This window comes from Tachyglossus aculeatus, chromosome 1, assembly GCF_015852505.1.
Source record: "Tachyglossus aculeatus isolate mTacAcu1 chromosome 1, mTacAcu1.pri, whole genome shotgun sequence".
In the NCBI taxonomy this organism is placed as follows: Eukaryota; Metazoa; Chordata; class Mammalia; order Monotremata; family Tachyglossidae; genus Tachyglossus; species Tachyglossus aculeatus.
Window position 1 is genome coordinate 47,640,949 of NC_052066.1, and position 12,582 is coordinate 47,653,530.

The 12,582-nt window shown below is 42.8% G+C and overlaps 1 protein-coding gene across 2 annotated transcripts in view; it reads right to left on the reverse strand.

Annotated features, from left to right (window-relative positions):
* The window catches only part of FARSB (phenylalanyl-tRNA synthetase subunit beta), a 126,294-nt gene that overhangs the window by 38,680 nt on the left and 75,032 nt on the right, over positions 1-12,582 (reverse strand). The window contains exon 16 of one of the 2 annotated variants that reach the window (XM_038750117.1): positions 1,326-1,478. In XM_038750117.1, the coding sequence (XP_038606045.1) occupies positions 1,326-1,478 (153 nt within the window). Of the gene's footprint in view, positions 1-1,325; positions 1,479-5,604; positions 5,673-12,582 lie in introns of those variants that run through there. The other variant, XM_038750127.1, reaches the window with a different exon arrangement.

Here is a 12,582-nt window from a genome sequence, read left to right on the forward strand (position 1 = left end):
CTATCCAATGAATGGCATTTGTTGAGCACTTACACTGTGCAGAGCACTGGACTAAGTGCTTTGGAGAGTACAATGTAACAGAGTTGAGGGTCACGTTCCCTGCTTAGCTTGAGAAGCAACGTGGCTTAGGGATACAGCACGGGCCTGGGTCATGGGTTCCAATCCCAGCTCCGCTACTTGTCTGCTCTGTGACCTCGAGCGAGTCACTTCGCTTCTCTGGGCCTCAGTTAGCTCATCTGTAAAATGAGGATTGAGCCTGCGAGCCCCACACAGGACAGGAACTGTGTCCAACCCAGTTTCCTTGCATCCATTCCAGCACTTAGTACAGTGCCCGGCACATAGAAAGTACTTAAATACCATAATAATAATTACTATATTCTAGAAGGGGAGACAAACATTAAAATAAATTACACATAGTTGAGAAGTGCTGTGGGGCAGAGGATGGGGTGATTATCAAATGCTTAAAGGGTAATAATAATGATGGAGCCGGGATTAGAACTCATGACCTTCTGACTCCTAGGCCCAAGCTCTATCCACTATACCATGCCACTTCTCACAGCTGATCACACAGATCACAACTGATATTATCTTTGCTTTATGGCTCTTCAAAACACACCAGAAAGTGGGACAAGAAAGCTGCCAAAAGCCCCCAAATGGGAAAAAGAGTTAACGCCTTTACTATTTTCCAATACAAATCAGTTTAAATGAACTATTAAATTAGCTAAACACAACCCTAAAGCCACTTTTAGGACATTGCTCTCAGTTGGCTTTCCCGTCCACTAACGCTGCAGGAGCTGAATAACTCCACTGCTGGGAAGAGAAAATGCCAACTGGAGGGGGGATAAAAACAGACAGTGCTATGAAAAGAAATCAAAGCTCCCCGGCACTCCTGCCCGCTGGGGCTGCCTAAAGGAAACCCAGAGTGCTTGAAATTGAATCTGCCCATCTCAATCAGTGAGTCAGACTTATTGTATGCTTACTGTGTGCAGAGCACTGTAGTACGAAGCACTTGGGAGAATATAATATAACAGAGTTGGTAGACATATTCCCTGCTCACAAGGAACTTACTCGCGATGGTTTTTCAAAGTAGTACATCTGTAAAAGAAGCATTTTCCAGAACTGTAAGGGTCTCACTAAGTCACAGTTTAACTGTATATTATGCTGTGCTTATATTAGAGCTGACAAGTGCTTTTATATTTTTTGAAAGGCTGTATTTTCTGAAAAATGAAAAGAAACAACACCATCTATTTCAACAGCAATGGAATCGGAAATCTCTCAGTTTTGTCTGCAGATATTTTGGTAAGCTTGGCTGTGAAATGTCTTACCTTCAGCTGCTTTGATGAAATAGCCCTTCTCTTCACTGGCTGATACATCCAATAGCTGCATAAATCTATCCAACAGTCCGTGGATAACCTCAAATCCAGAAGTCTTGTTGTAATAGACTGCACAGAGATGTCGCAGGTTTCTTGCACCTACATCTGGAAGAAGCATAACATCACTTCTTTGGTTTCTTAGTTTTCATAAAGACAGTGTACCTTTTTTTGAGTCTTTAGCCTATTTCTTTTAGTCTGTGCAGACCCCGTTTATGAACTAGATAATGAGAATCTGGCAAAATTAAAGCAAAGGCCGCAGTATTGTGAAACATGAAACCAAATTCAATAATTAATAATGATGATGGTGATAATAATGATAGTATTATTTGTTAAGTGTTTACTATGTGCCAAGCACTGAACAAAGCACTGGGGCAGATACAAGATATAACAATAATAATAATAATAATAATGGCATTTATTAAGCACTTACTATGTGGAGAGCACTGTTCTAAGCACTGGGGAATTTACAAGGTGATCAGGTTGTCCCACATGGGGCTCACAGTCTTCATCCCCATTTTACAGATGAGGGAACTGAGGCCCAGAGAAGTTAAGTGACTTGCCCAAAGTCACACAGTTGACAAGTGGTGGAGCCAGGATTTGAACCCATGACCTTTGACTCCAAAGCCCGTGCTTTTTCCACTGAGCCACGCTGCTTCTGTCCCATGTGGCATTCATAGCCTAAGTAGGAGGGAGAACAGATACTGAATCCCATTTTACAGATGAGGAAACAGATGCAGAGACGTTATAAGTGACTTGCATAAGATCACACAGCTGGAAGAGGAAGGATTAGAACCCAAGTCTTCTGACTTCCAAGCCCATGCTCTTTCCACTATGCCATGCTGCATCTCAGTCAAAGATAAACGTTTACACATTTGTTTTTAAGAGCTTGCTTATAAGCGAAATCTACGTTCTCCACCAAACTTCACATTGGTCCCCCAAATATATATTCATGCAGGCATTATGTGTTTTTTTTCTCATCATGTTTTAGGGATGTTTATGCCAAAATACAGGAGAGCAAAAACAATTCCTAAAAATCATACCACCACATGATCTAAATACCACACAATTACTGAAATGTGAATCACTTACATACATCTGGCTGGTTTTCCTAAGTGAGAGAGGCAGTGCTGGTAACCACATAGACTAGTTCCTCTCTGATGCATGGTTATAAAATAATACTAATAATAATAATAATGGCATTTATTAAGTGCTTACTATGTGCAAAGCACTGTTCTAAGCGTTGGGGAGGTTACAAGGTGATGTTTGATGTTTGCAGCACTACTGTACAATAATTGTGGTATTTGTTAAGCACCTATTGTCTACCAAGCACTGTAGAAGATACAAGATAATTAGGCTAGACACCATCCCTGCCCTACATGGGGCTCATAGAATAAGGGAGAGGCAGAACAGATATTGAATCTCTATTTAATAGGCGAGGAAACGGAGGCACAGACAAGGCAAATGACTTGCCCAAGGTCGCACAACAGACAAATGGAAGAGCCAGGGTTAGAACCCAGGTCCCTTTGATTCCCAGTCCTGTGCTCCTTCCACTAGGCCAGGCTGCTTCTCTTTTCCTCTTTGTCTTGTCAATGTTCTTTTCATTTCTCCCTTATTTTAATGTACAAAATCATTCACCTGCAAGTCTCTCTCAGTACTTGCAAATTCTGGTATCAAAAAATACATTGTCCAGGAATGAATCCAGCCCAGTAAAGACAGTTTTTTGTAATTCTCGAATAGCGATATGTTCTGATTCTCTACTAAGAGCAATGCATTGTACTAGATGCTTGAGAAATTGCTACATAATAATAATAATGATGGCATTTGTTAAGCGCTTATTATGTGCAAAGCACTGTTCTAAGTGCTGGGGGGGATACAAGGTGATCGGGTTGTCCCACGGGGGACTCACAGTCAATCCCCATTTTACAGATGAGGTAACTGAGGCACAGAGAAGTGAAGTGACTTGCCCAAAGTCACACAGCTGACAATTGGCGGGGCTGGGATTTGAACCCATGACCACTGACTCCAAAGCCCGGGCTCTTTCCACTGAGCCATGCTGCTTCTCTAAAGTATAAGACATGTTCCCTGCTCGCAAAAAAGCAAATGGTCTAATGACAGAAAACAAAAACCAAAATATCTCCCAATTGTAAGAACAAAAAATGGCCAAATAGCAATGCGGCTCAATGGAAAGAGCACGGGCTTGGGAGTCAGAGGTCGTGGGTTATAATTCCAGCTCCACCACTCATCTGCTGTGTGACCTTGGGCGAGTCACTTAACTTCACTGTGCCTCAGTTACTTCATCTGTAAAATGGGGATGAAGACTGTGAGCCCCACGTGGGACAACGTGATTACCGTGTATCTACCCCAGCTCTTAGAAAAGTGCTTGGTACATAATAAGCACGTAAATACCAACATTATTATTATTATTATATGTTACAATCAGAATTTTATTCACTTTTCTTCTCCCCAAGTCATATCCGCCCAACTACGACCTCAGCACTTTCACACCACCTTGGGTACCAGTGCTTTGCACATAGTAAGCGCTTAACAAATGCCATCATTATTATTACCATACAAGTGGGATGTCCTGAAGGCAAAAAGAGACGTGATACTGTATAGTGGGAGGTCAAGGCTAGGAAGATCAGTCTGGAAATCAATCAAACATACAGATGGAAACTAAAACTAATAGAGTGGCTAAGCTCCCCAAAGAGTGTAATTGTAGAAGAAAAGGAGAAGAAGGCCCAGAACACAGCTTTATGGGGCACACAGATAGGGGCTGGGAGGTGGAAGAGGAGCCGGGGAAAGAAAACAGTGAAGGAACGGTTGGAGTGGTTAGTGGAAAATGAGAGAAGATCAGAGAAGAGGCATAGCTTAGCGGAAAGAACACCACGGCCAGAGCCAGAGTACCTATACTTTAATCACGGCTCTGCTACTTGTCTGCTGTGTAACCCTGGGCAAGTCGCTTCACTTCTCTGTGCCTCGATTACTTCGTCTGCAAAATGGGGATCAAGTTGGTCAGCCCCATGTGGGACAGAGAATGTGTCCAACCCGATTAACTTGTATCTACCCAAATGCTTACTATGGTGCCTGGCACACAGTAAGCACTTAATAAATGCCATTTTTAAAAATCTAGTAATGTTTCAAAGGAAAGGGGGTATTCACAGGTGCCTAAGAAGGCTCGTGGGTCTAAGAGGACTAGGGCAGAGTAGAGCCCATTGGACTCAGCCAGGGAAAATAATGTGGCCTAGGGGAAAGAGAGTGAGTCTGAGGACCACAGTCTAATACCGGCTCTCCCATTTGGCTGCTGTGTGACCTTGGTAAGTCACTTCTCAGTGACTCAGTTTCCTCATCTGTAAAATGGGGATTCAATACCTGTTTTCCCCCTTACTTTGATTACGAGCCTCGGGTGGGACACAGACTGTGTCTGACCTAATCATTTTGTATCTACCCGGTGCTTACTAATGAGGTAACTTAGGCAGAGAAGTTAAGTGACTTGTCCAAGATCACAAACAGTGCTTGGCAGATAGTAAGCGCTTAACAAATACCATAATTACTAGAAGTGCTTAATTAATCCCCCAGTGATAAATTATTGTTCTTATTTTGATTACGAAGAGGTCGTTGGTGAATTTAGAGACTGCAGTCTCGGTGGAGTGAAGGTACAGTGACCGTAGTGGTCGAAGATTGAGACATGGTGGAGAAGAATCTAGATCAGAAAATCTATACAACCCTCCATGGAATTTGAAAGGGAAAGGAAAGAATGGATGGAGTGGTGGTGGTATGGCAACCCATAGGGATCCCACAAAGATTATTTTAATAAAGGTGAGATTGGAGTATATTTGCAGGCAGAGGAGCCATCGAAAACTGGGAGGTGAAGACAGCTGTTAGGAAGAGGAGGACGACGGAGCAGAGAAGACAGGGGATGGGGTGAGAGGCGCAGGCAGAAGAGGAAGAGTTGGAGAGCAAGTAGAAGATCTCTCCTTGAGAAAAAGTTGGGAAGGAGGAGAAGGAGGAGAAAGAGGAGAAAGAATAGTATAGCCTTGAGAAAGTGAAGAGGGGTACCAAGGAGAGTTCAGGCCTGAAGGTTTCTATTTTCCCAACAAAGTAGTTGGAGAGCTCAACGGGGGTAAGGGAGGGTGTGGTGGGAACATTGGGAGCTTTGGGAAAAATGTTGAAGATTTGGAATAATTGTAGGAGTTGTGGGTTTGGAGCCAAGAGACGTTTATGTTTAACTTACGTTTATGAAGCTTGGTTACGGTAGACTACTGAAACGTAATGCCAATGCAATTAGGACCTGTTTGAATGCTATAGGTGGGTAGTGTTAGTCAGAGGTCTTTATTTTTCTTACATTAAATAAAAATCGATTTAATCAAATTAAATTTAGTTGAATTAAACTCAAACTAAAAGGTTTCTTTTAAAAACTTCAGTGGAAACACTCTAGAAATCTGTAGAAGACATATGGTTTTAAAAGAGAAAGCAAATAAACAAACGAACATACAAACAAAAAAAGAAAACAAAAGAAACCCTTCACAGGTTTAAGACTGACCTGGTTTTTGCTAGCATATGCTAGTTCAGCAAGGCACCTTAAAACGGGACCCCAGCAAAGTAACTACAGATTTTAGACAACAGGCTTAGTAGAAAGAGTTTGGGGCTGAGAATCAGTAGACCCAAGTTCTAAATAACTTTAATCTCTCTGGGCTTCACCTTGTAAAATGGAGATGATAAACCTGCTCTCCCTACTTCTTATGTTGGGATTCCATTTGGGACAGGGGACTGTGATAATAATAACAATAATGATGATGGCATTTATTAAGTGCTTACTACGTGCAACACACTGTTCTAAGCGCTGGGGAGGTTACAGGGTGATCAGGTTGTCCCATGGGACGCTCACAGTCTTAATCCCCATTTTACAGATGAGGGAACTGAGGCACAGAGAAGTTACGAGACTTGCCCAAAGTCACACAGCTGACAGGTGGTGGAGCGGGGATTAGAACCCATGACCTCTGACTCCCAAGCCCATGCTCTTTCCACTGAGCCACGTTATCTTTTATTTCTCCCCCACGCTTAGAGCAGTGCTTGGCAATAAAGTACTTAATATATACTACAATCTGCCAAATAAGCAGACGGTGGCTTTAAAAGCAAGCTTTTTAATGAAGAACAGTATTACGGGTACTTGGCTTTGAAAACTGAGGTAGAGTCAAATGAAAAAGTGAGATTAAGATGGACAAGTTAGTCAACCAATAATGGGGCTACTAATCGGGGGCTCAAGCAGCCACTGAGTAAATGAACAACAGCGGAAGAGGGGCTTCTCAAAGCGTCGGGGCCTAGCGGATATTTTAAACTCTTCTCTTTTAATACACCTTGATTCTTTTTTTAGGAGATATGAGAAGGACCTAGGGTTCTAATCCCAGCTCTGCCGCTCGCCTGACACATGACCCTGGACAAGTCGCTTCGCTTCTCTGGGCCTCAGTTCCCTCGTCTGTAAAATGGGACTAAGACTGTGAGCCCCATGTGATACAACCTGATCAGCTTGTATCTACCACAGTGCTTAGTAGAGTGCCTGGCATATAGTAAGCACTTAACAAATACCATAAAAAATACTGATCACTCTTCTCTTGTAGTCAGGGATGTGGGGACTCTTACGCGAGAGAAACTATGGTTTCCCATCCCTAATGATAATAATAATGGTGGTAATTGTTAAGCGCTTACTATGTGCAAAACACTGTTCTAAGCGCTGGGGAGGTTACAAGGTGATTAGGTTGTCCCGGGGGGGCTCACAGTTTTAATCCCCATTTTACAGATGAGGTAACTGAGGCCCAGAGAAGTTAAGTGACTTGCCCAAAGTCACACAGCTGACAGTTGGCGGAGCTGGGACTTGAACCCATGACCTCCGACTCCAAAGGCCGGGCTTTTTCCACTGAGCCACGTTGCTTCTCTGAAAGTAAAGTGAACATAATATGGACAAATTATCCAAAAAGGCATGTGTTGGGTGAAAGGATATCTGCATTCATCCTAAGGACATCTAAGAGCACTGAGTGAAAATGAAAAATCATTTCTGTGTTCTGACTAGTGGCCTAGTGGATAGAGTCCCCTTCTAGACTGTGAGCCCGCTGTTGTGTAGGGACCGTCTCTATGTGTTGCCAACTTGTACTTCCCAAGTGCTTAGTACAGTGCTCTGCACACAGTAAGAGCTCAATAAATATGACTGAATGAATGAATGAATGAAGGACAGACCTGGGTTCTAATTCTGGCTCTGCCACTTGTCTGCTGGGTGACCCTGGGCAAGTCACTTCACTTCTCTGTGCCTCTCAGTGACCTCGTTGGTAAAACGTGCATTAAGACTCTGTGCCCCAAGTATGATATGGACTTCATCCAACCTGATTAGCTTATATCTACCCCAGCGCTCACTACAGTGCCTGTCACATACCCAGCCCATCACAAATATCATTAAAAATGCCAGGGATTTTAAAAATTATTAGCATGCTTTATTTTCTGTGTGTCAATAAAACAGAAATGTATCCAACGGTATCTTTGATTTAAAATCTGTCACTGAAAAAAGGATTTAGTTTAGTAAGAGTTATCCATTACACAGTGGAAGAAATGCTAAGAAAACGCAAGCATCAATTTGGTGTGACATGCCTGGGAGTCACTCCCTTCAGACTCTGTCTAAATCCAAATCGGTTAATACTGGTCAAAGCTTGCTATCTGGCTACCTTGCATCTTACCGGAAATGTGTTCTGAGTCCAGTTCGGAGAAAAAATGGCATTAGAATTGACTTTCACATATAGCGAGAGCAAGAACTGAACTGCTTGAATCCATCTTTACAGGTGAATCACCCTAAGTGGCAGGGAAAGGATTGTTGCTGCTATGCCCCATCCAGGATCAGGAAAAAGGGTTTCAGTGGCAGCAACAGCAGCGTTTCCAGGACACATACTGTGTGCAAAATACTGTACTATACACTTGTGTACGCAGATCAGAAATAAAAAAAAAATACATTCCTTGTTTTGAGGTGCTTACAATCTACGGTTTTCATTCCAACACCTATTCCTACTAAGATAATATTTTTTCGAACCAAAATAACCTGAGGGTTTCTCCTCTCTCCACACCCCCAATCCCATCTCTGGAAGTAGATAATAATAATAAAGCAATAATAATTGATTTTTGTTAAGTGCTTACTACATGCCAGGCACTGTACTAGCTCACTTCCCCCCCTTCAAAGCCCTATTGAAAGCTCACCTCCTCCAGGAAGTCTTCCCAGACTGAGCCCCCCTTTTCCTCTGTTCCTCCTCCCCTCCCCATCGCCCGTACTCCCTCCCTCTGCTCTACCCCCCTCCATGCCCCACAGCACTTGTGTATATATGTACATATTTATTATTCCATTTATTTTATTAATGATATATATATCTAAAATTCTATTTATTTATTTTGATGCTATTGATGCCTTTCTACTTGTTTTATTGTCTGTATCACCCCCACCACCAGACTATGAACCCATTGTTGGGTAGGGATTGTCTCTGTTGCCAAATTATACTTTCCAAGTGCTTAGTGCTCTACACAAAGTAAGCACTCAATAAATGTGACTGAATGAATGAAAAAACTCAACAATACACCCCATATCTGCATTTTAAAATCAGGGGCTTAATTCTTTGGTGGAGAAACACACACACACACACACACACACACACACACAGAGCAATACACATACTTCCTGAAACTAAAAGAATGAAATGAAACAGAGCCAAATTCCTCTTTTCATATTACAGCCTTGCTTCTGGGTATCTTCCCCATATGTTACCCATTTCTGGTGTCACATGCTTCCACTTTAACACAGACACACACATTAAAATCACTTTGTAGTACCATTTTTGCTATGATGGGACATCACAACAGTAATGCCGCCACTTAAAGGACTGTACAACAGAAATAGGAAATACTGTTTTGGTAACCTTTACCTTTGGTTATTACTTCCATGATTTCCAAACTACCTAAAATTACCCCACCATGAAAGGCATTTACTGAATTATCTTTTTATGGTATTTGCGTTACATGACATTTAATCAGAGACCATAAATTATGGGACAAAAATGAAAATCAAAGTGACCAAATTTAGTGGAAGACAAACTTTGCGTCATTTGAGTGGGAAAGAGTCAGAAGGCAACTGATAGTCCAAGAAAGACCTATTTATTAGTTTCTACAAAACAAACACGTCAGTGTAACTGAACTAAGTTTCTCACTTCCTTAAATGTAAAAATCTCAATAGTCTTGCTAAATGAGCTTCAGTTTACTTGGTTCTGACCTAAAAGATAATCACCCTAAAAAAAAAAATCACCCTACTTTACTCATTTGTCACATCTACTCAGGTGTTAGAAGTGACTCCACCTAAACCAATCTCCTCACAGAACCATGTTCATCTCCCTTGTTGCATTAAAATTTACTTACTTATTTATTTTACCTATTTATTTATTTTACTTGTACATATCTATTCTATTTATTTTCTTTCGTTAGTATGTTTGGTTTTGTTCTCTGTCTCCCCTTTTTAGATTGTGAGCCCACTGTTGGGTAGGGACTGTCTCTATATGTTGCCAACTTGTACTTCCCAAGCGCTTAGTACAGTGCTCTGCACACAGTAAACGCTCAATAAATACGATTGATTGACTGACTAAATATCAAATCTAACCATTTATCCTTTCAGTGAGGTCTAGGCATAGTGAAATTCCCTTTTCTATTCTTTCACGCTAGGACATATTACATCACAGGAAGTTCATTGACGGCGCACCACAAAATGAGATTTGGACTTTTTTTTTTTTTTTTGGCCAAAGTTGGGGTTGGTTGGAAATGCCGCAGAGTTCTTTATAACTCGGTTAACAGACCTCTTGTGTCAAGGCATCAAACAATTCTGGTTTCTAAAGGGGACTGCCAAGTATGTCAGCCTAAATTATATATGTATTTCACAGACTTCAAAGCATTGCCTGGAGAGGCTGCTTAGGAGGGGGGGGGAATGCCCAAGCAGCTGGCTAGGACTCTGGGGGCAGAGTGAATGCCATAAATTACCAAAAAAGAAGAAAAAAGAAGAAAAAAAAAGGTCCATGGCGCCTCCTAGTAGTTAAAGTGAGAATAAACACAGCAGGGCACCTGCTCACTGATGCAACGTTTTGAAACCTCTTTCCCAAAAGAATGAATGACGGGCAAGAGGCTTGGAGGGATGTGGTAAGCGCTCAATAAATACGCCTGAATGAATGAGAGTTGGGGGACAGAAACAGGTCTGCAAGATTCATTCATTCAGTTGTATTTATTGAGCGCTTACTGTGTGCAGAGCACTGTACTAAGCGCTTGGGAAGTATAAGGTACAAAGGAGGAGATCAAACAACCGCTTTCCCATCCGGACCCTGAACAGAGACTCTTTCAATCGTATTTACTGAGTGCTTACTGTGTGCAGACCACTGCACTAAGCGCTTGGGAGAATACCACCGAGAAGCAGCAGGGCTCAGTGGAAAAAGCACAGGCTTTGGAGTCAGAGGTCATGGGTTCAAATCCTGGCTCCGCCACTTGTCAGCTGTGTGACTTTGGGCAAGTGACTTAACTCCTCTGTGCCTCAGTTCCCTCACCTGTAAAATGGGGATTAATACTGTGAGCCCCACGTGGGGCAACCTGATCACCTTGTATCCCCCCAGCGCTTAGAACAGTGCTGTGCACATAGTAAGTGCTTAACAAATACCATCATTAATATTATTATTATTATTATCAGAGAACACTCCCTGCCTGCAGTACTCCCGCAAGGAACTTACACGGCGTGAAGCATCCAGGGATGGGGAGGTATTCTGTGTAGAGAGCTAATCTTGATCCCAATATGTTTACACCCAAATTCCTTAAGGGAGGGGCTGAGAGAGCGATTGGAAGCATCACAAATCCGAAGGCATTAGATCAACGTGGCTAAGAAATGAAGTGTTTCCTAAACTACTCTTAAGAAACAACATCAACATTTTGGTGACATTTGTTCTGGCATTCAATCAATCAATCAATCATATTTATTGAGCACTTACTGTGTGCAGAGCACTGTACTAAGTGCTTGGGAAGTACAAGTTGGCAACATATAGAGATAGTCCCTACCCAACCGTGGGCTCACAGTCTAGAAGGGGGAGACGGAGAACAAAACAAAACATATTAACAAAATAAAATAAATAGAATAGATAGGTAACAAGTAAAATAAACAAATAAATAGAGTAATAAATATGTACAAACATATATACATATATACAGGTGCTGTGGGGAAGGGAAGGAGGTAAGATGGGGAGGATGGAGAGGGGGACGAGGGGGAGAGGAAGGAAGGGGCTCAGTCTGGGAAGGCCTCCTGGAGGAGATGAGCTCTTAGTAGGGCCTTGAAGGGAGGAAGAGAGCTAGCTTGGCGGATGGGCAGAGGGAGGGCATTCCAGGCCCGGGGGATGACGTGGACCGGGGGTCGATGGCGGGACAGGTGAGAACGAGGCCTAACGGTGAGGAGATTAGCAGCAGAGGAGCGGAGGGTGCGGGCTGGGCTGTAGAAGGAGAGAAGGGAGGTGAGGTAGGAGGGGGCGAGGTGATGGACACCCTTGAAGCCGAGGGTGAGGAGTTTCTGCCTGATGCGCAGATTGATTGGTAGCCACTGGAGATTTTTGAGGAGGGGAGTAGCATGCCTAGAGCATTTCTGGACAAAGACAATCCGGGCAGCAGCGTGAAGTATGGATTGAAGTGGGGAGAGACATGAGGATGGGAGATCAGAGAGAAGGCTGATGCAGTAGTCCAGACCCGATAGGATGAGAGCTTGAACGAGCAGGGTAGAGGTTTGGATGGAGAGGAAAGGGCGGATTTTGGCAATGTTGCGGAGCTGAGACTGCCTTGTTTTAAATGTTGGTGGGATTGAAAATTACAGTAAAACTAGATCTACCTAGATTCACATAGCTCTTGAGCACATTGAGGCCAAAGAGTGATTTACAGAGAAGCCACGTGGCTCAGTGGAAGAGCACGGGCTTGGGAGTCAGAGGTCATGGGTTCTAATCCCGGCTCTGCCACTTAATAATAATAATGATGGCATTTATGATGCGCTTACTATGTGCAAAGCACTGTTTTAAGTGCTGTGGAGGTTTACAAGGTGATCAGGTTGTCCCATGGGGGGCTCACAGTCTTAATCCCCATTTTACAGATGAGGTAACTGAGGCACAGAGAAGTTAAGTTACTTGCC